At 43.4% G+C, this 24,403-nt stretch overlaps 1 protein-coding gene across 5 annotated transcripts in view; it reads left to right on the plus strand.

The window, feature by feature from the left end:
* Window positions 1–6,383: 6,383 nt before the first annotated feature.
* Window positions 6,384–24,403, plus strand: part of SMG1 (SMG1 nonsense mediated mRNA decay associated PI3K related kinase) — an 86,221-nt gene continuing 68,201 nt past the window's right edge. For 3 of the 5 annotated variants that reach the window (XM_019753034.2, XM_019753032.2, XM_019753033.2), the window contains exon 1: window positions 6,384–6,838. Coding sequence is in view for 2 of the 5 variants with exons in the window: in XM_019753032.2 (XP_019608591.2) it covers window positions 6,750–6,838 (89 nt within the window). In the remaining 3 variants the exon portion in view is untranslated. The remainder of the gene's footprint in view (window positions 6,839–24,403) is intronic. The other 2 variants (XM_074322956.1, XM_074322957.1) reach the window with 1 other exon arrangement.

Consider the following 24,403-nt stretch of genomic DNA (forward strand, 5'->3'; position numbering starts at 1 on the left):
TGCTGCTGGAGATTTTATTTACATAATCTGCATTTTATTTACACATGTCCCTGATAATTGTTTTACTCTTGAGACGGCAAGGAGATGCCTCCTTTAGCTTCCCCGTGAAAATTAAGGCACCTGAGGGCCAGGCAGAGGGGAATGTCACCCTCTCTTTTCTCCCCGGCATAAGTCACAAGTAGCTTTGGCTGGGCATCCTCCCCATCCTATTGTATTGTTTGGAGAGTGCACGAGCCACTGGCCAGCAGTCCTGTGCCCTGGTTCACAGAAGCTTGGCCCTTGCCTCAAGCTGAGGCAGCCTGAGTGCAGATTTCAAATGTGTCATGAGCTTTCCCAGCCAAATTCCTCCCGCACCAACTAGAAAACTCACTATAAAAATAGCCCTTACGAAGGAAGCCTGACCTGTGACAAAGATTCCCTCGCTGGGAGCAGGAATAAGAGGGTTACTGTTTTTCTTTTTTTAAAAATCTTTTGTAATGTCTCTCAGATGGGGGTTTGCTTTTAAGATTGTGTTTTAAAAACCACTCTTGTACTCAAACCTCCTTCTCTTTTGAGACTGACGTTCCCCCATGCCGGGTGCCTCATTGGGGTTAATCCTGTGTCAGATTTGGCAATAAAAGGAAACAAAGAGAGAGCCTTATGTTTTGTTTACTTGGGATATAAATTTGAGTATCCATCTAGGAAATTGGAAGGTCTATGTAGGAAAATCCTGGTGGGGTTGGTTCAAATCCTGACACCTGGATTTTTCAGATGTTAAGAAAGGCTCAGGGGAACTCTCAGTATTTGAGGCTCTGACTACGTTAAAAATTTACGAAGTAGCAAACAGGGCGCACAATTTATAGTATATTGGAAGCGTTTTCCTTTCTACAATGGAACACTTTTAACACAAGGGGGAAAAAACTGCCATGCAACAGATTGACCTGTTCACCAGGTAATAATGTCATTTATTAGGACGCGCTCGTGCATAGTCCCTCCAGGTGTGTGGGCCCGTAAGGGGACACAGGGTTTTAAAATCCAGACTTCTTTTTTGGCAACGTGTCTCTGAGACTCTGAATAACCTCAGCAGGCAATACGTCAATGACCTAAATCTGAGGCCTTTGACGAATGTGAGGTAGGGACCAAATGTCCCTTCTGTCCCTGCCTGCTACCAGCAGGGTGACCTTGGGCAGGCTGCTTCGTTCCTCTTGGCATCGGCGTGGTTTGGGAGAATTCTATGAAGTCAGCCCCACAGAGCATTTGGCTCAGTGCTTGGTGGTAGTAAAAGCTCAATAAATATTAGCCAGAGTTGGTCACTATTATTAGAGCTAAGACTCAATGCCTTGGCCAAAGCTTATTTAATTGGTCTGTGTGGGTCATGCCGCACTCTTACGAGTATTCATTCTTTGTTCATTCAACACATACTTATTGAAGGCTTATTTTTAGTTTTTTAATACTTTGTTTTATGACGACCGCTTCTGTATTAGGAAACTAGCAATAAGCAGGGGGGGAGATCATTTATGCTCCTGCTACCACAGAACACCAGTAGTCGGTACATTTAATACATTTTCTTCTCATCTCTTTTCTATGAAACCTCCCCCACCCTCTTAATAGAGTTGAGGTCCTAGCACGTGTTCACTTCTGAGTCTCATACTTTTTAAAAAAACACACAAAAAAAAACATGTTAATATTTTCCTGGTTTCGTTAAAAAGTCTTCATAAATATAATTTTCAGTGGTTGCAAACAATTCCAACTACACGTGTATTGTCTCCTAATCAGTTCCCTATTGTTGAGCATTGATATAAGGCCCCATTTTTTTGCTATTAGTAGCTAAAACTGAGGTTGACACTTTTATGTTCATCTTAGTCCATCTTTTGGCTAATTTCCATGTCATTCCTCCAATTACCAACTATATTTGAGTGCTTACTCTGGGTCAGGTGCTGTGTGCTGTGTGCTGGGGATTGAAGGGACAGAGGTGGGACAGGTGGGACCTTTGCTTTCACAGACAGAGCTCATCTCCTAAGGGGGAGACAGATAATAAATGTGCCAAGAAACCCAGTGCTTGCAGATGGTGGTGGGTGCTACCCAGGAAAGAAATAGGGTGTGTGACAGAGAGTACCTGGAAAGGGCACTGGCCAGCTTTAGGGGGCTGGGAGGTCAGAGAAAACCTCTTAGAAGACTTGAGATGGGCCAGGGAAACCTGCCAGGGCGAGGGTAAGGCAGGGTTGGCACTTTCATGACCCTGAGAGTAAGTGCCTCTTTAAACAGGGCATCATTGGAACTTAACTCACTTCACTCTGTCAAAATTAGTGACAGAGACCAACCAGGACAGGAATGGGGGGGGGGGTCTGGAGGAGGAGCACGTACACCCCAGTCGGTTTTGAAAGCCCTGCAGGAAGAACTCTACAGTAATAAACTGTCCCCCGCCCCCAAACTTCCTCCTCCCCTCTATAAAATAACTTCCTCTCCTTTTCCCCCTAGACTTGCATGTGGGTCGCCATGGCTGCACATACTGGATTTCAATCCTTTATTCCCCACCCCCCGCCCCCGAATAAATCCTTTTTGCTAAAGGAATATCTAGCTGACTTTTTGTTGGCAGATGAAAACAAAAGTAGGAAAGGTATTCCAGGCAGAGGGAACAGCAAGTGCTAAAGCCCAGAGGCTGGAAAGCCTTCTTGTGTGTTTCAGGAACAGAAAATTGCTCCCTCTGACTGGAGTACAGCAGAGAAGTGCTAAGGGAACCAGTAAAGCAGAACCATCAAAAGACATGAGAAAAAAAACACTTTTATTAAGTTTTGAGAGTTTTGATCCTATTTGATAGATATATTTTGAAGTTTTGAAGTAGTTGCCATGATAAAAACTGGGCTTTCAGTTCTTCCGCAGTCGTTTAGAACTGTCTTAATAGCCCATGTATATTGGGAGGAGGCACAGATAACATTTTTAGTGCTTAGGGGCTCAAAAGCGGTGTTTCTAAACGTCAAAATGATTAATTGGCCATGTCAGCCATTCGCTCGTGGGGCTGAGGGTCCCAAAGAGGAGGGGAGAATCAACTCAGCTGGTGCAGAAAAAGTAAAGGATCTGAGGAAAGCAGGTCCAAGGACGTTTGGAACTTACAATTAAGAAAAAGCTTTGGAGGGAGTGTGCCTACCTGAGAATGTTACTGTCTAGAGAAAACCAGAGAGGAACGCAGCCCTTATCACATTATTTGAATCATGAGTGAGGCTGCACCCAAAGTAATGTCAGATCTACTTTCTTGAAGGTTTCAGATTTTAAACAGGTTCCTGTTTGGCTTATGGCAGTTTGGGTTGGTTATCCTTTTTTCAACCGGAAAAATGCTGATTCAAAGAGGAAAAGGGGTGGGTGGGGGGTGGGAGATGAAGGTAAGGGGGATCAAATATATGGTGATGGAAGGAGAACTGACTCTGGGTGATGAACACAATGGGATTTATAGCTGATGTAATACAGAATTGTACACCTGAAATCTATGTAATTTTACTAACAATCGTCACCCCAATAAATTTAATAAATAAATAAAAAGAGGCAAAGAAGCTAACCCTCTCTGGCTGTGGATTTCAGGGATGGCTAACTGGACAAGAGAAAGCCCCAGTTGAATTAAACTTTGAGAGGCAAGAAGGTCAGATCATCCAAGCGACGGAGACAGTGTCTTGGGGAAACTGCTTGCTGGAAGGTAAAATTTGAGATGCACAGACACCTTTGAGACGTGCTTCCACCTACCTTTCCTTAACTCACCTCTGGCTAATTCCTCGTTCATCCTCTTCCAGCCATACCAATACTTGATCCTTATACGATGCCATATTTTTACACTTCTGTCTAGGCTTTTGCAGATGCTTCCTCTGATGTAATGACTTTTCCCTTGAGGCCTCTTGAAAACTTGTTAGCTCCTGGATGGAGCCTCTCCCAAGTTTTTTCAGTTTGGATTTCTCCTGAGTTACGACTGCTCTTTGGGCCAACCACTATCTAGCCCAGATCACAATGATAATATAATTAACACTGATAGAGTACTGACTTAATACCAGCTACTGTTCTAAGTAGTTTATGTATTTAATATGGCCTGGGAGGCAGCTGTTGTTCTTATCCCCATTTTATAGGTGACAAAACTTGGAGCAGAGACATTATTTGCCCAAAGTAATACATACAAAGCCAGGCTCTGAAGCCAGGCCAGTTTGGCTCCTTAGCCACTACCACATACTGCCTCTCCTGATACACCATAATTCGTCATTTAGGTGTCTTTCCACCCTGCGACTTTCCGAATCTCTTAAAGCCAGGAGTCAATTCAGATACCCGTCCTTTGCTGGAAATCACGCATTGCTCTTAAGGACTTTATTACTCATGGCACAGCAAGCAGCATAAACTTCAAGTTCATGTTGGTTCCCCTTGCTCCCACGTCCCACGGGAGGATGCAGAGGGGCCCAGGTGAGTGTTCTGCATACAGTGGGTTTGCACTGTATTTGAGGAACCCAGAGCTTAGGAAACCCAAATCTTCTAAAATGAGCAGTAAGCCTGCCTGAACTTTACCCCAGAGGAACTGAGTGGTAAACAAAACTTTCTAACTGGCTCAAAAAAAAAAAAAAAAAAGAAAAGAAAAAAAGAAAGAAAGGCTTTGGGAGAGGGGGACTTTATAATCAGATTGCAAGAAAGGCTTGCAGGGTGCTGGAGAGAGGGCAAACATAAATTTTTCAGTCATTTATAACAGATTTATCTTTCTGACCCCAGCATTTCTTTCTTTTTTTTTTTTTCCTTCAGAATTTCTTGAGGACAGGAATTGAGTCTAAAGCACTATCCATGTCCCCAGCTGCTCAATAAATTTTGCTGAATGTCGAATGAAAGAATAAATTATGGTTAGGCTGTACATTAAAAACATACTCCTATATGAGGACAATATATTCATTATTCCATATGAAATTAAACATTAACTACAAACAAAACCGAAATAAGCTTGTGGCAGGAATAGCAGTTTCCCAGAGAGGGAACTACAGTCCCCGTAGTGAGGGAGGGGACCGGAATCTTGGGACTTGATTCAAGGGGGACTTTCCCTCTGCATAGAATAGGAAAGGGGAAATAAACAGAAGAAAGGACACTTCTTACAAGGCTTCTTTTACAACCGGAAGCATCCTTCCTCAGATCCTCCCCTCAGAAAAAGGGAGGTGGGCAAGTGTGGGGGTGCTAAGGCAAATTTCAGAATGGCGTGTGTACACGTGGGCTATAGCCCTGTCATCTCAGGTGTATCTTTATTTTTTCACAGATGTGGGTGACCATGCTTGGGGCTGACCTAGTGGAAATTTCTGCTTTGAGTCAGTGATCAGCCCTAGTTCAGAGCAGGAGTTTCTTTTCCCCTGAGTGGGGGGATGGGCAGGGTGGGGGTTGGGTTCATTTGAAAATCTAACTTTTGGTTCTTTAGAATTGGCAAGATCATACTTTAGTGTGGGTTTGGTGGGGATAAGCAGGGAGCCAAAGGTTGAAGGAGGGTGTGTGTGGAGATACCAACATCTCATAATCTTCAAGTACCTTTGGCAATCATTTTAAATCACACAAGTGATAGATAAAGACTTTTCTTCTTGCAACATAAAGCAACAGGGTAAGACCCTCAGGGCAGATAAGGTTAAGTGAGACCCTCCCCGAAGCTAACTCCCGTTACCTGTTTGATGTACATCCTGCCCTCCTTTTCTCTTTTTATCTGCACCAACGGTATGGATTAGGTGCTTTAGTGAAGTCTTTTGGGGACACTGGGGGGTGGGGGAGAGAGTGCCCATTTTCGTTCCCCGCTAGCCGGGCTCTTTCTGGTGGGGAAGGTGGGCACGTGCTAGGGTGAGCGGATTTGAAAGCACAGTTCACGACGCGGAGACAGGAGTTGATGGTCGTGGGTGCTCGTCTTCTCCCTCCACCTACGCAGTTTAGTTTTTTAGTGTGACGAAATGGTCCAGCCTCCACGGGCACATTGCAGGTGGGGGCTGGCAGGTGGATATCCACTTCCTCTCTTTTTTATTATTTTCACTTTCTACCGTGCAGGGTGGGAAAGGTGGGCGCACGTGAACCCTGAGGGCATGTTGGGGGAGAGGTGCGCGCGCTCGCGCGCCCGCGGGCACCCCAGGCCCTTGATTGGATGGCTGTTTACACCTGACTGCCCGGCCCTCGTGGGTCAGGTGCTTTCCCGGGCGCGCTGGGAGGGTGTGCGTCCAGGGGTGGGAGCGGAGATCCCCTCTCCCATGAGCCCCCGCGGCAGGGCCGGGACCTTGGCGCTGTCCGCGGGGAGCGGAGGCGATCCCCGGGCGCAGGAGGGCGGTCCGCTTGCCCCGCCCCTTTCTCCCGGCCCCGCCCCCTGTGCCCGGCCTGGCGGGCGCCGGCGCCGCCCCTCGCTCCCAGCATGCCGTGCGGTAGCGGCGGCGCGGCGGGCGGAGCCGGGAGGCGGGGAAGCCTTGACTGTGTGAGCGTGAGGAACTGCCGCCACCGCCTCCTCCTCGCCGTCCTCCTCCTCCTGGGCCCCGGCGTCGCGGGCCGCGTACGGCCCTGGAAGAGACGTCGCCTCCCCTTCCTCCGCCTCCCCCTCGCCGCGCCGCTCCCGCCTCCTCGTCCTGCGCTGCGGGCTCAGGCGGAACCCGGAACGGCCGTCCGCCTCCCCCGCCCTCCGCTGCCTCCTTCTCCTCGGCTTCCTTCTCAGCCCCGGGCCGGAGCGGAGTGTCGGCGAAGGCCGGTTCGGGCGGCGACTCGCGCTTCTTCGGGCGGCGGCGCTTGGCCATGTCGTGTCGGGGAAGGTAATGAGCCGCAGAGCCCCGGGGTCTCGGCTGAGCAGCGGCGGCGGCGGCGGCACCAAGTACCCGCGGAGCTGGAATGACTGGCAACCCAGGTGGGTGAGCCGGCGCCCAGCCCTGCGCCCCGACCCCCGGGCCCCGCCTCGGGCTGGCCGAGGCCTAAGGCCGCGGGGCTGGGAGGCGCGGCCTAGGCCCTCCGCTCCCCGGGAACCGGCCGCGGCTTCCTGGGTCTCCTCCCGCCCAGGCTGGGGAAGGAGGCCGCTCGGAGGCGAGGCCTGAACGCCTCCCCTCTCCCCCCTGGGCTGGAGCCGAGACCTGGGCGCCCAGCGGAGGCACTGGCCTAGGAGTTGGATCAAGGAGGGTGAAGAAAGGGGCCTGCGGGTGGGGGCACTTTCCACCCGCCACCTTCCCCCCGAGTTGGGATTAGAGTTCGGGGATCCTGCGAGTCCAGGACCCTCCCTGTTATCCTTTCACTTCCTTGGTCCCTCGCCCTCTCAGTCCTCATGTGAAAGACCTCCTTCACTGTGATCCTCCTGTGACCCCACGTGTTAGGTAATACTTAAAAAAACAACCACGGAACACCCAACTCTAAGGTTTTCCTCTGATTTTAGGCAGGGTAGTTACGGGGCGTGAGATGAGACGGTGACTGAGTTCATGGGCCCGACCCACCCTGGTCTTGGGAAATAAATTTTCCCCAAGTGCAGGGGCAGTGACCCTGGTGGAGAGCAATCCACCTGGACACTTAAGTGGGCCACTCAGGTGGAGAGAATTTTCTCTTGTATTGAGGATTTGCTCTTCACACCTCTTTGGGGCCTAGTGCGAATTGGATATAGTAAGTAATAGGAGCATCAGCTTTAAAAAAAAATAATTAATTTCGGTGTTTTTCTGATCAATCATGGGGCAGTTGTGCTTAAATTAGGGCTGATTTATTCTTACCTCTCTTAGGCTGCATAAGTGCTTGTAGTATTCAGAGACTATTTAGAATTTAGCCTGGTGCCCGGAACTCCCTACATGTAGGTAATATCTTAGAGTTCGTTGATTCATGGACCTTTCATGCTTTGCAGCACACTTGCGTTATGATTGTCCAGGAACTGGCCAAATAGATGCTAACACACGTTCTTGGGATGACTTTTGCTTCCTGATAGTTACATGTTAATTCTAGCAGTGTTTGGAAGGAAATAATTTTTTGGTAAGATGTTAGCATGTAACATTTCAAGACTTGATGGAGAAATCAAAATAATCTTTTGGCTAATTAGTGGTATGCATCTTGCTCTGTTTATTATGCTCCCCAAATCCTGTGTCTGTTGAGAACTGGTGTAGAACTAGATGACTTTAAAAGTTAATGCCTGAATCTAGAATTGAGATGTTAAGTGGTTTTTAAAAAATTGTTTGAAAAGCATAGTTTTACTTGTACTTGACCACTCAGGCTTTGTGGGTGCTTTAATAAAATCATGTGACTAGCTTGAGTCTTTTTATCTGTAATTGACGTTCTTAGTTGTTTTGTACTTTCATTAAAATGTGTGAAATTTGGGGTTATTTTTTGCATATAATGAATTAGATGGTAAATTATTTTGACACTTGAGAGCTCTTTGACGATGGATTTTTCATTATTTTTCAGTATGGTGGTCAGCGTATATTAATATAAAATAATTTAGTATCCATTTAGAGAACTAACTATAAAGTGCCTTTCTCAGAGTCCCAGAGCTTTTAGAAAAGAATAAATGGTAGCTTGTAATTCTAAATAAATGAAGTAGCAGAGTTGCAGCCACCTGCTGGGGTCACCTTTCTTCATTTGACAGGAATGAAGCAGAATGGCTTATTATGCAGTTATGGAATATGTACATGGGTTATTAGTACTATCCCACATTGTTTTGGGCTTTCACATGCTTTATTTCTTGACTGTGTGTGGTGGGGTGGGTGGGGGGAGGATGTAAGCTTTCTTTGAAGCTATGCTCTTGTAACAAAGTCTCAGAACTTACTGCCCAGGTGCACAGATACTGTGAGCAGGGCTTGGTTACATGGAGTAACAGTTGGGTAGGATGCTGGGGATACTTGGCTTTTCTGTAGAGGAGGGAACAGAGGAGAATGGACAGTACCCCTTAGTTTTATTTGCATGATCACCGTAGTTGTTTTGTTAAATAGCCAATAAAAAACCTCAGATATTTGCCAGGTCATAAATTTTCATAAGTTAAATTTGAGGTTGTTCTGTCCCCTCTTCACATTGGAAAGGTGACGGACTCCAGTTAACTGACAGATGACGGACTCCAGTTAACTGACAGAATGGAGCTTCGTCTTCCCCCTTAAAAGGGGTTTATTTTTCTGAACATCTGCAAATGCAGGCAGATTCGTATGGTTCATCTGAATCATTTTGGCCTTTTAAGATTCTTTGCCTTTCTGTACCATTCCTCCTTTGCTTTTTTTGGTTCTGTTTTCTAGATTTAGGCTTTTGAAGAAGTGGTGTTGAAAAAAGCAGTTCTTGTTGGTTTCTGTTAGTGTTTGTCAGTTAGTCTGGAAACCAACTATTTGAGTCAATCTCGGCCACACAGGTACTCCACATACATTGACAGGAAGTGTTCCAGGTAACAGAATAGATGAGTGTCATATGGCAACCGAGCAAACCCACCTTTGCTACTAGAAGCGTACTTTTAGCAGAAAGCATTTATCTAGCACTGGTTATAGTCTCTCTTTTTATTCACTGTACTCGCAATTAAAATTTAAGAACGATTAGGCAAATGAATGGTTTTTTATCATTGCCACTAGCCACGCCTGTCCTTTTCTTGACTTTATTTTGGGAAGTAATCTTCTAGTTGTACCAATCAAGATAGAGCTCAGTATGATTTGTTTTAAAATTAAATGTGTAATTATTGTACATTTTAATATTCCAAAGTGACATGATTACCTTGACATTGAAGTCCAATGTAGATTAGTTCAACAAACGAGGAAACATTCAGATCAGCAGAAAACAGATCTATTTTACTTCTACACTTGGGGGTCTTAGGACTTCATTCGTTTACCACATGTGTATCCTGGCTGTCATTACAATGACTGAACTTACGATCTTTCTACAATTCTAAAAGGATGAAACTATTAAAAATAGCTTTCATTTTTGATAAGATATAGGCAGATTAAAGTCCTCAAAAGTACAAATATCTTTATTCCCCATTGTCACAAACCAAAAGACAGGGAAGAGTGTTGTGAAGATAGAAAAGCCGGAAAACAGTATGTCTGACATTGTGAGAAGCTGGGTGTTTGAAGTCACAGTTGTCTAGGTCAGGCTTTTATGAGTCTGTTGTCTGACGTCCACATTTACATGATATAGTAAAATGCTTAAAGGGCAAAATTAAATGGAGTTACATAATTTATCATTGTAATTAGAGCTTTAACTGAATAGAATTTAATGATTACCAATTCTTTTTTTTTTTTTTAAGTTTATTGGGGTGACAATTGTAAAGTTATGTAGATTTCAGGTATACGATTCTGTAATACTTTATATATATGAATATATATGTGTGTATGTATGTATGTATATATGTACACACACACACACACACACACACACACACACACACACACACACACACACACATATATATCTCACATTGTTCACCGCCCAGAGTCAGTTCTCTTTCCATCATCATATATTTGAATGATTGCCAGTTCTATACCACAGATTTCCAAGTACACTAAGTTTTTTCAGATAATTGTGTATGGGTGTTTAATTTTGGGGGAAAGTTTATTCTTTCTGTTACAAAGTAAAATGTATTCCTTATGAAACATTTGGCAATTGTATCTTTAACTTGAACCTTCCCCCACCCCCTTCTGTTTTGGTTCCTTTTTAAATTGGGAGTGTTAACTGAAGGGTAGTTTAATAACAGGAGATTATGAAATATTCTAATTCAATGAAAATATTCTAATTCAGGAAATTAGAATATGCTTCAGGTATTTTTATGACTAGTAGAGGAGGTTATGGGTCAGTGTGGCAGATAAAGGTCTTTGTAAAAGGTAAAGCATTATATGGATAGTAAGTGTGATGTAATTCTTGGTATAATTATTTTTATAGGTTATTAACAGAGTTTAAAACCTGGAGAGTCAGGAGGGAAAGTTGCAGTTGAGTAGGGGGTAGTGGGGCCATGAAATTGATCTGTATACTTTGACAGTAAATTGGGGGGCAGTGGGGTGGTCTCTTAAAAAAGAAGAAGAAAGTAGGGAGATGTCAAAATGTGTTTTCCTTGGTAAAATATTTCTAGTTTGATTAGAAGGATGGGTTATTGTGAGGGGCGACATAAATAAGAGAGAAAGCTGAAGAGCTGTATTGTAGGCCTTGATACATAGTTTTGGTGTATTTGGAAGGACTTCAGGGAACCATTGACGTTTACCAGCAGGAAAGAGGCATCATTTAGGAAGATTAAAATTAGTTGGGGTGTATGTATGTATGTGTAACCACAGGAGGAAGCGATTGGAACAATTTAGACAAGAGACTGCTAAGGACTTAAATATGCTGTTTATAATTCATGATTTTAATTCAGACACACTTATTCAGCCCAATATGTGGGAATTCCCATAAGCAAAAGCTGGTCATTTGTTAATCTGGTTTTGATTTTGAGGATGATCATGAGAGTGATACTTTTTATTGGCTCACACTTCAGTTCAGGTTAGGACACTTACATTATTTGGAGTGTGGTCCATGGTGTCTTTTGGAAGCACTGAAGTCTCATAACTTTGTCACTGAGGATTTCTCCTTCATTGCCTGGCATATTAGTGGCACTTGCTTCCTTGCTTTTCTTTCCCTATTCTAATCACCTAAAATAAACCCCTGGGGCTTCTTTCAGTGGACTTCTTTATGGATTCATAGAAGCTGTCATTTATTTGGTTTTCTTCATATTGTTACTCTTTTGGTTACTTGTCTTTGCTGTCTTAAAGTTTTCTTAGAGCCCATTTTAGTTTGGGGACTGCAAAATAAAACATACCCCCTCTGGTATAGAGGCTTAACAGTAAAGATTGCAGACGTTTTGTGGTTTAATTCCTATATGAAACACTCCAGCTTACTACATTTTGCTTTTTTAAAATGTAGGGTGTAATCTGTTAAATTTCTGTATGTAGTTTTTTGATGTAGAAACATTTGTGTTCTTAAAATAGTTCTACTCCATCTTGTATTAGGGGAGTGTACTTTTCTTAGTTGAATTCCCTTTAGAATTCCAGTACTTTTTTAAAGATAGAATTTACATATGTATAAATCTTAACTTCATTGAATTTTGACAAATCTATACACCTGTCAATATGCAGATACCCAATGACTTTTCAGTTGGGTTACACTCCCTTACCCCCCCCCCAAAAAAAAAAAAACAACAACCAAAAAACCAAAACCAAAAAACCCGGTGGAATGTACAGGTAGACATTTTTGTAGAAAGGAAACCCTGTTTGAGTATTATCTTATGATTTATTACCAACGTAATGGTTTCTGAGGACTGATAACCTCATCATCTTCAACACGTTTCTGTGATTCCTCTTGTGCTCTAAACATACTTACTTGGGATACCTGAAGATCCCTGCGAAAACAATTTCAGATGGTGCAGCTGCTGGTAACCTTTGCAGACATATGTCCCGGAACAGACGAGCTCCTGTGCTTGGCTCCGTTTATTCCCACGGGCTGCAGGTTCGGGGCCCTTTCTCCACCCTCCGTACCTGCTGTGTTCATGCTCTTAGAAGTCTCACCCCTGTGCTTTCCTGAAGACTTCTGCCCTTTGGGATCCGTCCTCTGGACCTTGCAGCAAGTCTACAGGGAAAGCTACCTGCGCTGTCGCTCCACTGATTGATCTCTTCTTCCCCAGCTAGTTTTAGTCCTGAAGGGCTCAGCCAGACTCCTCCTGCTTCTGTGTCTTACTTGCCCAGCAGCACTGCTCGAGCGCGTTTCTGCTTTCGGGCCTTTGCTTGCGCTGTTCTTGCTGTGTCGCTGCTGCACAGCTTGCTTTTCTCAGTGCTTGACCTGGGGTGCTCTCATGCTGTCTCAGCCTAAAAGTCACCCCCGTCAGTGAGCAGCAGCAGCGCTCTCTAATGCTCCACTGTGGTTTTCTTTATAGCACTTAACCGCTACCTGACATTTGCTTGTGTGTCTTCCCCAGTGAAACAACCTTCAGATGTGCATGCGTCTTGTACAACCATTTTACCTCTGAATCCCTTCTTCCCTACTGTGGTGCCTCAGATAGTATACACTCTGTCTTGTGTGTATTTCTAGTTTCTGCCTCAAGTAAATACATGAAAATGGAATTCTGCAAGTTTGTTTCTGTATTGAGACCGAACTCCAGAGTTAAACACTGTCATTGTAGGAGGTGTTTTGAGGGGCACTGGTCCTTGTCCAGCTGCCCAGTTAGCCCGAGACTGTAGCTTAAACAAGCTGATCGACCGGGTTCAAAGGGACAATGTTCTGGTGGCCCACGGTGGCCAGATGTTTTATAGAAGAAAGAATACGGTCATTTAAGACTCATAGGTTCTCTCCATCTTAAAAAAATACCTTGCTCTCAGATTTTTTGGTCTCTATTGTACCTATTTCTACATTCTTTAAACAATCTGATCGCTAAAAAGTTAAGCCCTGGATTGAGCTTTCTGGCGTTCAGTCAGAATGACCTGGGGAGACAGACTTGGCCAGCTGTGTGCCTGCTGATTGGGGAGTGACTGAAACCCACATTTTCCAGAATCAACAGATTTCTAAACAGTGAGTTATTTCTTGTATATTAATCTTCATAGCCTTTCAAAAACGGAAATTGTATTCATGTCAGAAATTATTCCTTTGGAGGTTAATGTTCATATTGTTTATACATAGTATGTCTAGGACCTCGTGTTTATTATTTAAAAACCTTTCACAGACTTTTTGCATTTATTATGGAGAAACCTTTTTTTCAGAGGCGTTTCTGGTATCAGAATTACAGATTGGTTTTTGGTGTGGAATTTACTGTTATGCTATTTCTTTATTTATAAGAGGTACTATTTTTTTCCTTCCCCTTCTTATCATAAAAAAGAACCTCAGCAGTGCTCTTACAGGTCCCCAAGAAAATTACTAATGGCTCTGCAGTGGCCTGAGGTAATTGTATGCTCATGTATCTGTCTACGGATTTTAAAACAATTGTTAAACTAAATATTCACTAGGTCTTTATTTTTGGGTGGCATCCAGCGTGTTAATACCTTTTCTGTTGATGAGGGGAAGGGCTCCACTAATAAGTACGTCTTGCAGTTTATAGTGACATACGTTAGTTCTTCCTCCATATTTGACAGCGTAGGCAACATTTTTTACTGAGGTCCTTTGAATTTAAAATTTCCCCTTATTTAAATTTATTAATAGAAAACTTGTCTTTACTCTTCAGCATTTTAATCTTCTGATTTTAACGGATGTGTGCGTTTGAAATTTCAGCTTCCATCTTGGAATAGTTAGTTCTTTGAAGCATCCATGACTTGCTAGTCAGCCTCTTGAGGGTCTCCTTGCTTTATATTCTTGATCATATGAACTTTGGAATTTTCTTGTCTGAAATGTAACACTTTCTTTATTTCCTGACTGTTTGTTTTGATTCTAACACTGGAAATTCAAATTCATCGCCCTAATAGCAGATTCCCTGTTGGTGCAGGGGCTAAAAAAAAATAATACTTTTTCTCCCACCTTCTGAGACAGAAATAAATTAACAGGGGGAAAATCAAATATGAATACGTATACATGGGGAATTCACATAAGCATGAAAATTCCAAGGACAGTGAGGCAAAATTGGGTATTTATGTCATTTTGGACAAAGGAGATGTGGGGGCAGTGATGGCATTTTAAAGGAAGTAGCCAGCTTACAGGTGGCGGAGGAAGAGCGGAAAGTACACGCAGGTCAGTTCTTGCTTCAGTGGGACGCAGGGAGGGACCCAGCTCCCAGGCCACTGCTTGGCGCCTTACCATCCACCGTGCTCGATTCAAGTTAAGCTAAGGTGCATAAGCGAAGATTTCTGTCCTGGAGCAGGTCTTTTTCTCATTTCAATCTCTTGGACAGGAAAGGGGGAGGGTCAAATGTTCTGAGTCTTTTGTTTCTGAATAACCAGCTTAAAACCACTGTCCCAAAAGGCAAAACTTGGGTGCCCTTCATTGGCTTCCTGAGATTTGCCAGAGTTTAGGCAGAAAATATCCTATTAATTTGAGTCAGTATGTCACCTTTTTGTCCTCTTTATAGAACGGGGCTGTTTTCTGAAGAGATGACTGAAAAGGTAAGGGTGCCCTCGCCCACCAGTGTCTCATAACACGGCGGGGCTGGCTTCACCTGGTGCATTGAAACGAGGTCCTGGGTTTTCCTTCCTGAAAAGATATAGGGTTTTTTTTGTTGTTTTGTTTTTTGTTTTTACCTGTCCTTATATTCTTTGGATAACGTGAAGAAAAATGAAAGTGCAGCAGGTTTCCCAGCATCAAGACTATAAAAACTTGAGATTTGGTGTTTGTTAGTCAGGTCTGAAAGAATCTCTCTTAACACACAGTTTGTTTTGTTTTTGAAGGACTGGAGTTAGAATTCTGACTGTTAAAAGTGATTAATTCTGTAATTTCTTGAAATATTGATAACATTTTAATATGTGCTATCTTGTTCCTTTCTGGAAAATAATTGAAATTAAAAATGAACTTAGGCTTAACAAAGGTTGTGTGTAATCAGTTGACTGTAAAACAAAGCTTTGTAAAAGCAGCCTTTTATTTAAATGGCCTGTCTTGTATAGTTACTATAATGCTAACATTTACTGTTTTTATTGTAATCTTATTGAGGATATAAAAATTACACCAAGAGGGCTGTTCTTTCCACTCTTAGCCCATTTGAAAATCCGCTTGTTGTCTTAGTAGAATTGCATTGGAGAAGTTAGAAATAAATCCAGGGTGTTTTAGATTCCTCTCTAAGGTGTATTTATTTTTAGGAATGTGTGCATTTTTAGTATTGATCCTTCACAAATATTTATCTTAGGAGAGGCTGGTTTCGTGAAAATAGCAGTGGGCTGTGAATGGGAAGACCAAGGTCTCTTGTGCGGCCACTGCCAGCTGCGCCTCCGAGGAGGTGATTCTTGCCTCCCTAAGATGTAGGGTTAGCAGGTTAAAGACGAGGCTGGAGAAGTTACTTTCAAAACTTCAAGTGCTGCACAAGTGCTATAGATGTGGCTATGTCGGAACCAGATTTGGAATTTTAAAGAACCTCCCTCTTTTACCTCTTCCTCAAAAGGTTTTAGAATTGATTGCACATAGGCACACACACTCAAGTTCAAATTTCATTTTTCTCTTGTGTGTGTAGTAACTTCTAAAAGTTTCATAATTTCATAAAGGGTGTTTATGTCGAGTCCTAGAGGATATATGACTGAAAGCACGCAACTGTTAAATTTCTGTTAAGTATGGCACGGGACATTAATGTGGTGCTGTTCTTACGCGTACTTAGTAATATATTGGTGGACATGCAGTTAATTGCTCTCCAGTATAGGAGTGGATTTCTTCCTACATTTTCTACTGTGCTTCCATTAGGCTATAAGCCTATTTCAAGTTGGCGAATGAGGAATTTGACTGTAGATCTGCATCATTCTTTATTTTTCTTCATATCTTTTTATTCACACTTGAAGAACTTGATACCAGTTGAAAGTGTGATCCAGCAGAAATAATCTTTGTGACAATTTACATACTAGGGGTGCCAAAAAATATATATACACATTTTAAGAGATGTTAACACTTTGGTCAGCGCTGCTCAAGCAGTAGTTCGTCGTCATCAGAAGTGTCTGGGCGCTGATGGGAACCACTTTAAACACCTCTTTGTAATTGCAGAAGTCAAATGTGACCTGTACTCATCTTTTGTTATTGGTATATATTAATACAGTTTTTTTCCTTTGTTAAAATGTGTATACATTTTTTGGCACCCTCTGTATGTTGGAGGGTAGGTGCAAATGGAATTATATAGAGGAAGGGTAGGTTAAAAGGTAGCTTGCACCATGCTTAGCTTTTATTATATAGTTGGAATTTAAGAACTAGTCTTCAAAGAACCCCAGTTGAGTGCTTCACTGCTTCCCCCGCCCCAGTCTAGTATATGTGTGTGTATGTTTATTTGAAAGGGAGTAGGGAGGATGGATCCGTGGAATCATGAACAGGATATATACTCTGCCGGTGTAGTAATTTGAAGTACTTTAAAAAAAGAGAACCACATGTATCGTCTAAACAAAGATGGGAGTTAATGAAATGTAGAGTATGAAGCTGTCATGAGATTTTGGTACTGTTTTAAATTACAGCACTATAAATTTACGCGAAATGGGTAAATGATGTTCCCTACGGAACTTTATATCTGGAAACACTGATTTTTTTTCTTTTGTAGTAAAAGGGAATTATAACAAGGTTTTATTTTAAACCACTTAAATCAATCTAATTGAAGTGTGTTTTGTATAAAATGTAACAAAATAAAAAGATAGGATTTGTACAGACCTTGTGGGTTTAACATGGCTTAAGTGATGATTTTGAACTGTTTCACAGCCTCCCTAAACGTGAGGCTAAATAGTTCAACTACCTCAGTGTATTTCTGGCCATTGATAAGCCCAGGGAAGCAGTGCTTCTGGCCCTCATCACTGCTTACTAGTATGTTTCAGTAACTGCAGCAGCTGTCTGCAGTTGTTAATACATTTTCTTTCAGTTGGAATAGTGTGATTATTCTGAAAAGTATCTCCCTTTCCCAACTATTTGATTTAGGAAACCCTACCTTTTGAGATTTATCTATGAAAACTTCTTATTTCTTTATGTTTAAGTAGTAGGAAATGGCTGTTTCAAGATCCCCCCCAAAAGAGACCCCAGTGCTTAAGTGTAGAAGGGTTTACCATACATATTTTACCTGATTACGGATAGTATGTTTCTTTGCCAGTTTGGTGTTTAACAGTGTATCTCCTACCTCAGGAGATAGATCCTGTAAGAGTGTTGGGGATGTTGAAAGGAATCAGAGTCCATTTAAAAATCCACTTGCTGTCTTAGTATAAATACATTGGTAAAGTCAGAAATAGAACCAGAGTGTTTTAGATTTCTTTTCAAGGTATATTTCTCTTTTAAGAAGGTTGGGATGGGGGTCATATTTTAATTTGAGAATTCCCTAAAGATATTTCTACTAATATTGTCTTCGTTGAGAATCACTGGTGTAGAATATGGAATTCAGTTAAGTGTCTTTCCCATCGTTTAACGTGTGTTGCATGTTAAGGGATGCAGGTAGAATATTGCTCTCTTGACGTCCCAAAACCTTGACGGTGCCCCAGATTTGTAGGGTGTGCCTTACCGTTGTGGCAGTGTAGTCGTTAGTGCCTGACTTGGTATTAGTTTTCTTTAAAAGCACCTCTGTCTAAATGGTCTGACATTTGTTGTAATGTGTTGCGAGTGATTTTTGGCAACCCCGTTTTCTTGACCAGTCTCACCTGTAACAAAGTAGTGACGTTATCCATTACATGGTACATTTATTTTTACAGGAGACCAAGAGTGTTTTTGAAGATTCGTTTTAAAGAGAAGGTTTAAAATATGTAGTAGTTAGAGGACCTCCCAGGCATGTCAGCCCCTTGGGGATACGCTTGCGTCTGTTAGCTCGAGTCATTGTTTGTCTGTTTTCAAGACTTTCTAAAGGTGGTGCACCCATTTCTTATATTAATTAGTAAAGCACTCTGCCCTTTCCTTGATTACAGAGCCCCAGTCTGGTTGCAGGAGTCTTCCTTTTAGGGTTCCTGTAGTGTTCAGCTCTCAGTGATTCTTGATCTCTGTCCTAACGTGCTGTTTGGCTTTCAACTGAAGAGCCTAGGGGTGGGACATGTTTCTTTGTAGACTTTCAGTCTTTTTGTTCTTCCTCTGCTACGGAGGTCATGGAGTAAAAGATTTCCTTTCAATCTTGGCCATTTCCCAGGCTGAATGGGATGTCACTAAGTACTTCCAGGACATGCTGACAAAGGGGAAGATACGCGATGCAGATGGGAGCTGAAGCAGGGTTTCTTTTTAAGGCTGTAAGCTAGCTTGGGTTAAAAATAAAGGCCTGGAAAAAGTGAGTCAAATAAGCACGGTGCCTTAGATTCAGGAGTCTTTAGGTGACCGATTATTTAGCATAAAATTATTTTTGTTAAGTACTGAACACTGGATTCACATTTGTATTGGACATTAAAAGCACACAAGATTCTATAACTACCAGTATTCGTAGTAGGAAGTTATGCCAGATGAGGTACAGAACCTCAGAATACTTAGATATTTAAATTAGCAGTGGATTTCATGTCTCTGTCTTAGCTAAGGATTTTCTGATGTTACAAGCCTTAGTGCCTTAACTTTGTAAATTTTTTGTGTTGTCTCGGTGGTTAATTAATAAGAATTCAGCCACAATTTTGAGAGGTATCAAAATGGGTAGGCAATAAAATAGTGAGAACTGTAGTGCATTTCTTTTTTTAAAAAAAATATTAAGTGCTACAAGACTACCAGGTTTTTTCTCAGGCATTGATAAATAATAAAATTTTCTATTTCATTAAAAATTTAGACCTTTTTATTACTAGTATAGTAACAGTTAGTTGTCTGTTACTGGTATGGTGCACTGTTTTGTTTCTGTACCCTGGCTAGGTTAATCCTCTTGGAGCTGTAAATTCCAGCTCTTTTTAGGTCTGATTAAGTGAATGCAGACACTCACAGTTTTAGGTTCAGTGGCATGCATGGTGACTTTAAGCTGGAATGGCTAAATATGGTAGGCAATACAAGACGTGCAGTACTGAATTATTAAAAATACGCCACAGTCTCTTATCTTTTATGACTTTACTGTAAAGAAATGTACTTCCTTTAAAGTCAGGTTTATTGAGGTATAATTTACATGCTGTGTAGTTCTTTGAGTTTTGACAAATGTGTACAGTAGTATAATCATGACCACCACAATCAAGCTATAGAGTAATTCCATCATCCCCCCAAGTTTCCTTGTGCTGCTTTGTAGTCAGCTTCTAATCCCAGCCCCTTGGTATCCACTGGTCTTTTTTCCCCTGTAATTTTGTCTTTTCAAGAATATCGTAAAGTGTTTATAATTGTAAAGGGAACATGAAATTTACTATTTTACTACCCAGTGTTACTAAGTGCATTCATGACGTTGTGCAGCCATCACCACTGCCTGGTCCAGAACTTCGCGTTGCTCCAAACGGAAACCCTGTACCCAGTAAGCAGTCACTCTGCATTTTCCTGTCCTCCCAGCCAGCCCCCCGGCAACCAGAGGTCTGCTTTCTCTGTGGATCTGCCTGTTGTGGCATTTCCTATAAATGCAGCCGTACGCTATGCAGCCTTTTGTGTCTGGCCTCTTACTTGGCATAACCTTTCCAAGGGTCATCTGTGCAGTAGCAGGTATCAGGACTGCACTCCTTTTCATGGCTGAATACTATTCCATTGTACAGCTACACCACATTTTGTCCGTCTGTCCGTCCGTCCGTCCGTCCGTCCATCCATCCATCCATCCATCCATCCATCCTTTGATGGACATTTGGGTTTCTGCTTTTTGGCTATTGTGAACTGTGTTGTGACATTTGCATACATGTTTTTGTTTGAACACCTGTTTTCAGTATGTAAGAGTAGATTTGCTGGGTCATGTGGTAATTCTACGTGTAACTTTTTGAGGAACCTCCAAACTGTTTTCTAAAGTTCTCACCAGTAGTGTATGAAGGTTCCTCACAACACTGTTTTCCGTTTCTAAAGGAAATCATGGCTGTCCTGTGGGCGTGGTTTCTTACTGTGGGTTTGATTGGCATTTCCCTCGTCGCTGGTGGTGCTGAGCCTTTTCCTTCCTTGTTGGCCACATCTTTTCCACCCAAGGCTTTTGCCGTTTTTAGATTGGATTGTTTGTCTTTTTGTTGAGTTACAGGAGTTCTTTATGTATTTTGGATACTAAACTCTTATGAGATAGATGACTTGCAAATGTTTTCTCTGATTTTGTAAGTTGTCTTTTCACTCTCTTAAAAGTGTCCTTTGATGCACAAAAATAAATAAGGTTTTTAAAATGTATATTAAGTGGATTCAGAATTTATGTAATGTAATGCTGAAGCCAGCCCATTCTATTTTTGGCTTTTTTTGTGTTCAGAAGAGTTACTCCTCAGATCATATGCATAGACTAAATTTTGGTTATGGCAGTCTTCACTTAGAAGACACATTTTTTACTTAATTTAAACCGGGATAATAGCCATCGTCTAAGTTCCCTTCCCCCCTGCATGCTGCAGGCACTGTCTGTCCTCTTCGCCCTGTGAAAGGTGTGTGGTGTAAGTTAGCACTCCCTTCAATGCTTGCATCTCGAGCAAGTCAGCAGGTTTAAGGCAGTAGGTGACTAGTGAAGCCAGGCCAGTGTGGCGCACACTTTCAGAGCGCTGCCAGCTTGTGAAGAAGGAGCTCAGTGACGAGCTTTCCCCCGAAAATCCCAGCAGTTTACATTCCTAATGGGAACTACACAGACTTACAGTGCTTTTCTTTCTAGATTGTAAATCCTTAGAGGATTGGAACCGTCTTACTTCACCTTTCGGAGTTGTTAACTCTTAGTGCTCTTGTAATAAATGATCAAGAAAATATTGTTGATTTTCATAAAACATTTTGGAGAGGAAATGTGGGTTGCAGGTTGAATCTTGAAGACAAGTTCGTATTGGGGACTGCATTCCAGGATCGAGAGCAAGGCCTCCTGGGAGGGTCGGCAGTCATTTAGCCAACAAGTCAGTCATATGCCGTCTAAACAATGAGATACAGTGATGAGCAAAACTGACAGGCCCCTCCCTGCCTTTCTGATGGTCACAGTCTCCTGGCAGAACATGGTTGCATGAGTCTTTCCAATGGTGTCAGAGCTAAGGGGACGATTAGGTTCTGTGGTAGGGACTCCTACCAGTTCCAGGGGAACCAGAAACTTCCCAAAGGACAGCTGAAGCTTGAAGGGTAAAGAGAAAGCTAGGTTTGGCTCGGGACAAGACCAGGGCTGTGCCAGGCAGACGGGCTGAGAGGGGCTCTTTCCATGGCCTGAAAGAGCAGGGCGTAGAGTGTGAAAGGGGTGGTGGGTAAAGACTGAGCTGAAAAGGGAAGTGGGGTACATAGGATGGTCAGGGCAGTGGGAAGACATCACGTCTGTGCTTTATAAGAATTCATTTTACTGCAGTGTGGAGAAAGATGGGATAAAGATGAGAACTGGAGGGGGGAAACATGTCTCACTGATCAAATAGTGCCATTTATTAGAAAGCTGATGATGGTACCATTTATTAAAATGAAGTTTCTGGGAGGAAAGAAGCCAGTTATGTTTGAAGCTTTAGAACCCAGACCATTTTTTAAGCAGTTGGTTAGATTGGACAGGACCTCCGAGTGGACAGCTGTGATGGAGCCCGAGGTTTGCCCGTCCAGTGGCAGACAGGTGATAAGTAGTGCCACCGGCAGGGATGGAAGGAGACAGAGAGTACCAGGGCAGATGAAGAGCGGGCCTGCGGCTCCGAGAAACTCCAGGCTTGAGTGATTTGGCAGAGGAGGCTGAGCAAGTCTTCAGAGGCTCCTGAGAAAATAGAACCAGAGAGGTGGGAAGAAATAGAGGAGAGATCTCCCGTAAGCCAAAGGCAGGGCAGAATCCAGTCACTCTAAATTCTCAGGATCTGAGCACACAGGGTGGTTGTAGGAATTTTTAGAAGCGGATTCCATTCATTCAGCCCACCTCATCCCTCTGCAAGGGACCTCTGTGCAGCCGCAAGCTGCTCAGTCCTACTCGGCAGGCAGCCCTGTGATGCCGCTGAGAGGAGGAGTGAGGAGGCCTGACCTGTATCCTGACAGGATTTCGCAACCTGGACGCCAGAGCTGGTTCTGCTGCAAGTGACGGGGCAGAGGTTGGAGCAGTGCCGGGCGGGGAGCCAGTCCAGCTAAGTGGGAGAGGGGAGTAGAGACAGCTCTTCGTTTCCCCGCAGAGGGGGAAGGCACACGGCTTGGTGGAGGGACACGTGGGATTGATGACGTTTTTGTTTGTCTGTTTTTAAATGTGTTTTTGTGTTTTGAAAGGGGAGATACTAGAAAATGTTGCCTCTTTAGGAGAGGATTCACTTGGGTGGGAAAGAGTAGAAGAAAGAGTGTTTGCGAAGTTCCGAGATGGAGTAGATGGAATTCTCATCAAGGCCTAGAATTGGGTGCAGATGTGCTATGGTAGCTTTTTTTTCTTGGTGGCTAGTGCGTGTGTGAGAGAGAGAGAGAGGGAGAGAACGAGAACACGTGTCGGTGTGGCTGGGAGAGTGTTCTGGAATGCGGAGAAAATGGCGGAGGTCTGGATGACGCGTGTAGACATGGGAAATGAACACTGGAGGCCCTGGGAATGTGGTGCTTTATCGATGGCGATGGAGAACTGATGATTGGGTTTATCCAGCATTGGGTTTGGCCACGTTGTGTGGGAAAAATAGTGAGGGAAGTTAAGGGGATTGGCAAGAGTGTCGCTGGAATGACAGACCATGAAATCTAAGCTGGTGAAGGAAGCAAGTGAAGAAGGAAGAAAGAACTTGTGCTGGGAAAAAGTAGAGCGAGTCCCTGGAACCAAAGTTAGTAAAAGCACTTGAGCGTGCTGTTGAGAAAGTGTGAGTAGACAGTTGGCAAAAGCAAGTCCTCAGGGGCCTTGAGCAAGTCGGACTGGGAAGGAAGGGCGTGTGGGGTTTCAGAGGCAGGTAAGTGGCCGGGTGTGGACTTTCCTCGTTTGGCAGGAACAGTTCCAGTGTAGTGCTGACTGTGGAACCCAGATCACAGCGAGTTGAAAAGTGAGGAAGACAAATGTTCCCCAAGAGGTGTGGCTGTGAAGAGTCCAGGCAGGATTAGGAGGAGAAAGGGCCTTAAGATTTGGATTTTCTTTGAAAGGAGAGACTTGAGTGCTCATGTGTTATGATGAGATGAGCAGGAGGAAGAGGGAGCCACGGCGTCCCTGAGAAGGTGGGGTGGACAAAGCCAGACGTTACTGTAGGCGCAGGGTTTCCTGTGCCATCGTGTGTGGGTGAGGGGAGGAAAGGCAGTGCGTGCAGGTGGAGTGAATTGTGGATTTACTGGCAAGAAGTTGGCAGGTAGTGGTGGAGTGGTAGGGCAAAGTTAGAGCTGAATTTACGTTCTTGCTCTGCCGTTTACACACGCTGTGCAACTCTAGGTCAGTTGTGGAATCTGAGTTACCTCATCTGATGAGATTATGCTCAAGGTGAAATGAAATAAGTGTATGTGAGTGGTTTGGGTGAGTTGTCCACCAGACTTGGTAGGAGCTCAAAGTTCTTAGCTCTTGTTGAGAGGGCTGTAGAATGGCCTGTGTTTGTCGTGAGGCAGGACCTGTAAGTCATCCACTGGGAGAGCTGGGAAAAGGAGGGCGTGCAGAAAGGAAAGGAGACACGGGCCAGGGAAACGAGGGCAGCAGCGAGGAGCCCTTGTGTAGTCAGAACTGCGTGGCGTGCTGTGCTCTCCAGCCTGTGCGCTGAGGACGGTTGTGCACCTGAGCAAAGGTGAAAATTGGAGGTAGTGCCGGCCGAGAGTTACTTGCTTTGTCTGTCCCTTCTGGTTAATTTGATTCGAGGTCTCAGTAAGAGGGTGCTTGAGATTCCTTGGAAGGGAAATAAGCTACAGCAGGTCCTGGAATCATGTCGTTTTGTTAGCATGTTGATGCGATGCCGTAGCATCTTAACTCTTGTTTATATCAATT

Source organism: Rhinolophus sinicus, linkage group LG18 (assembly GCF_036562045.2).
Source record: "Rhinolophus sinicus isolate RSC01 linkage group LG18, ASM3656204v1, whole genome shotgun sequence".
NCBI classification, from domain to species: domain Eukaryota; kingdom Metazoa; phylum Chordata; class Mammalia; order Chiroptera; family Rhinolophidae; genus Rhinolophus; species Rhinolophus sinicus.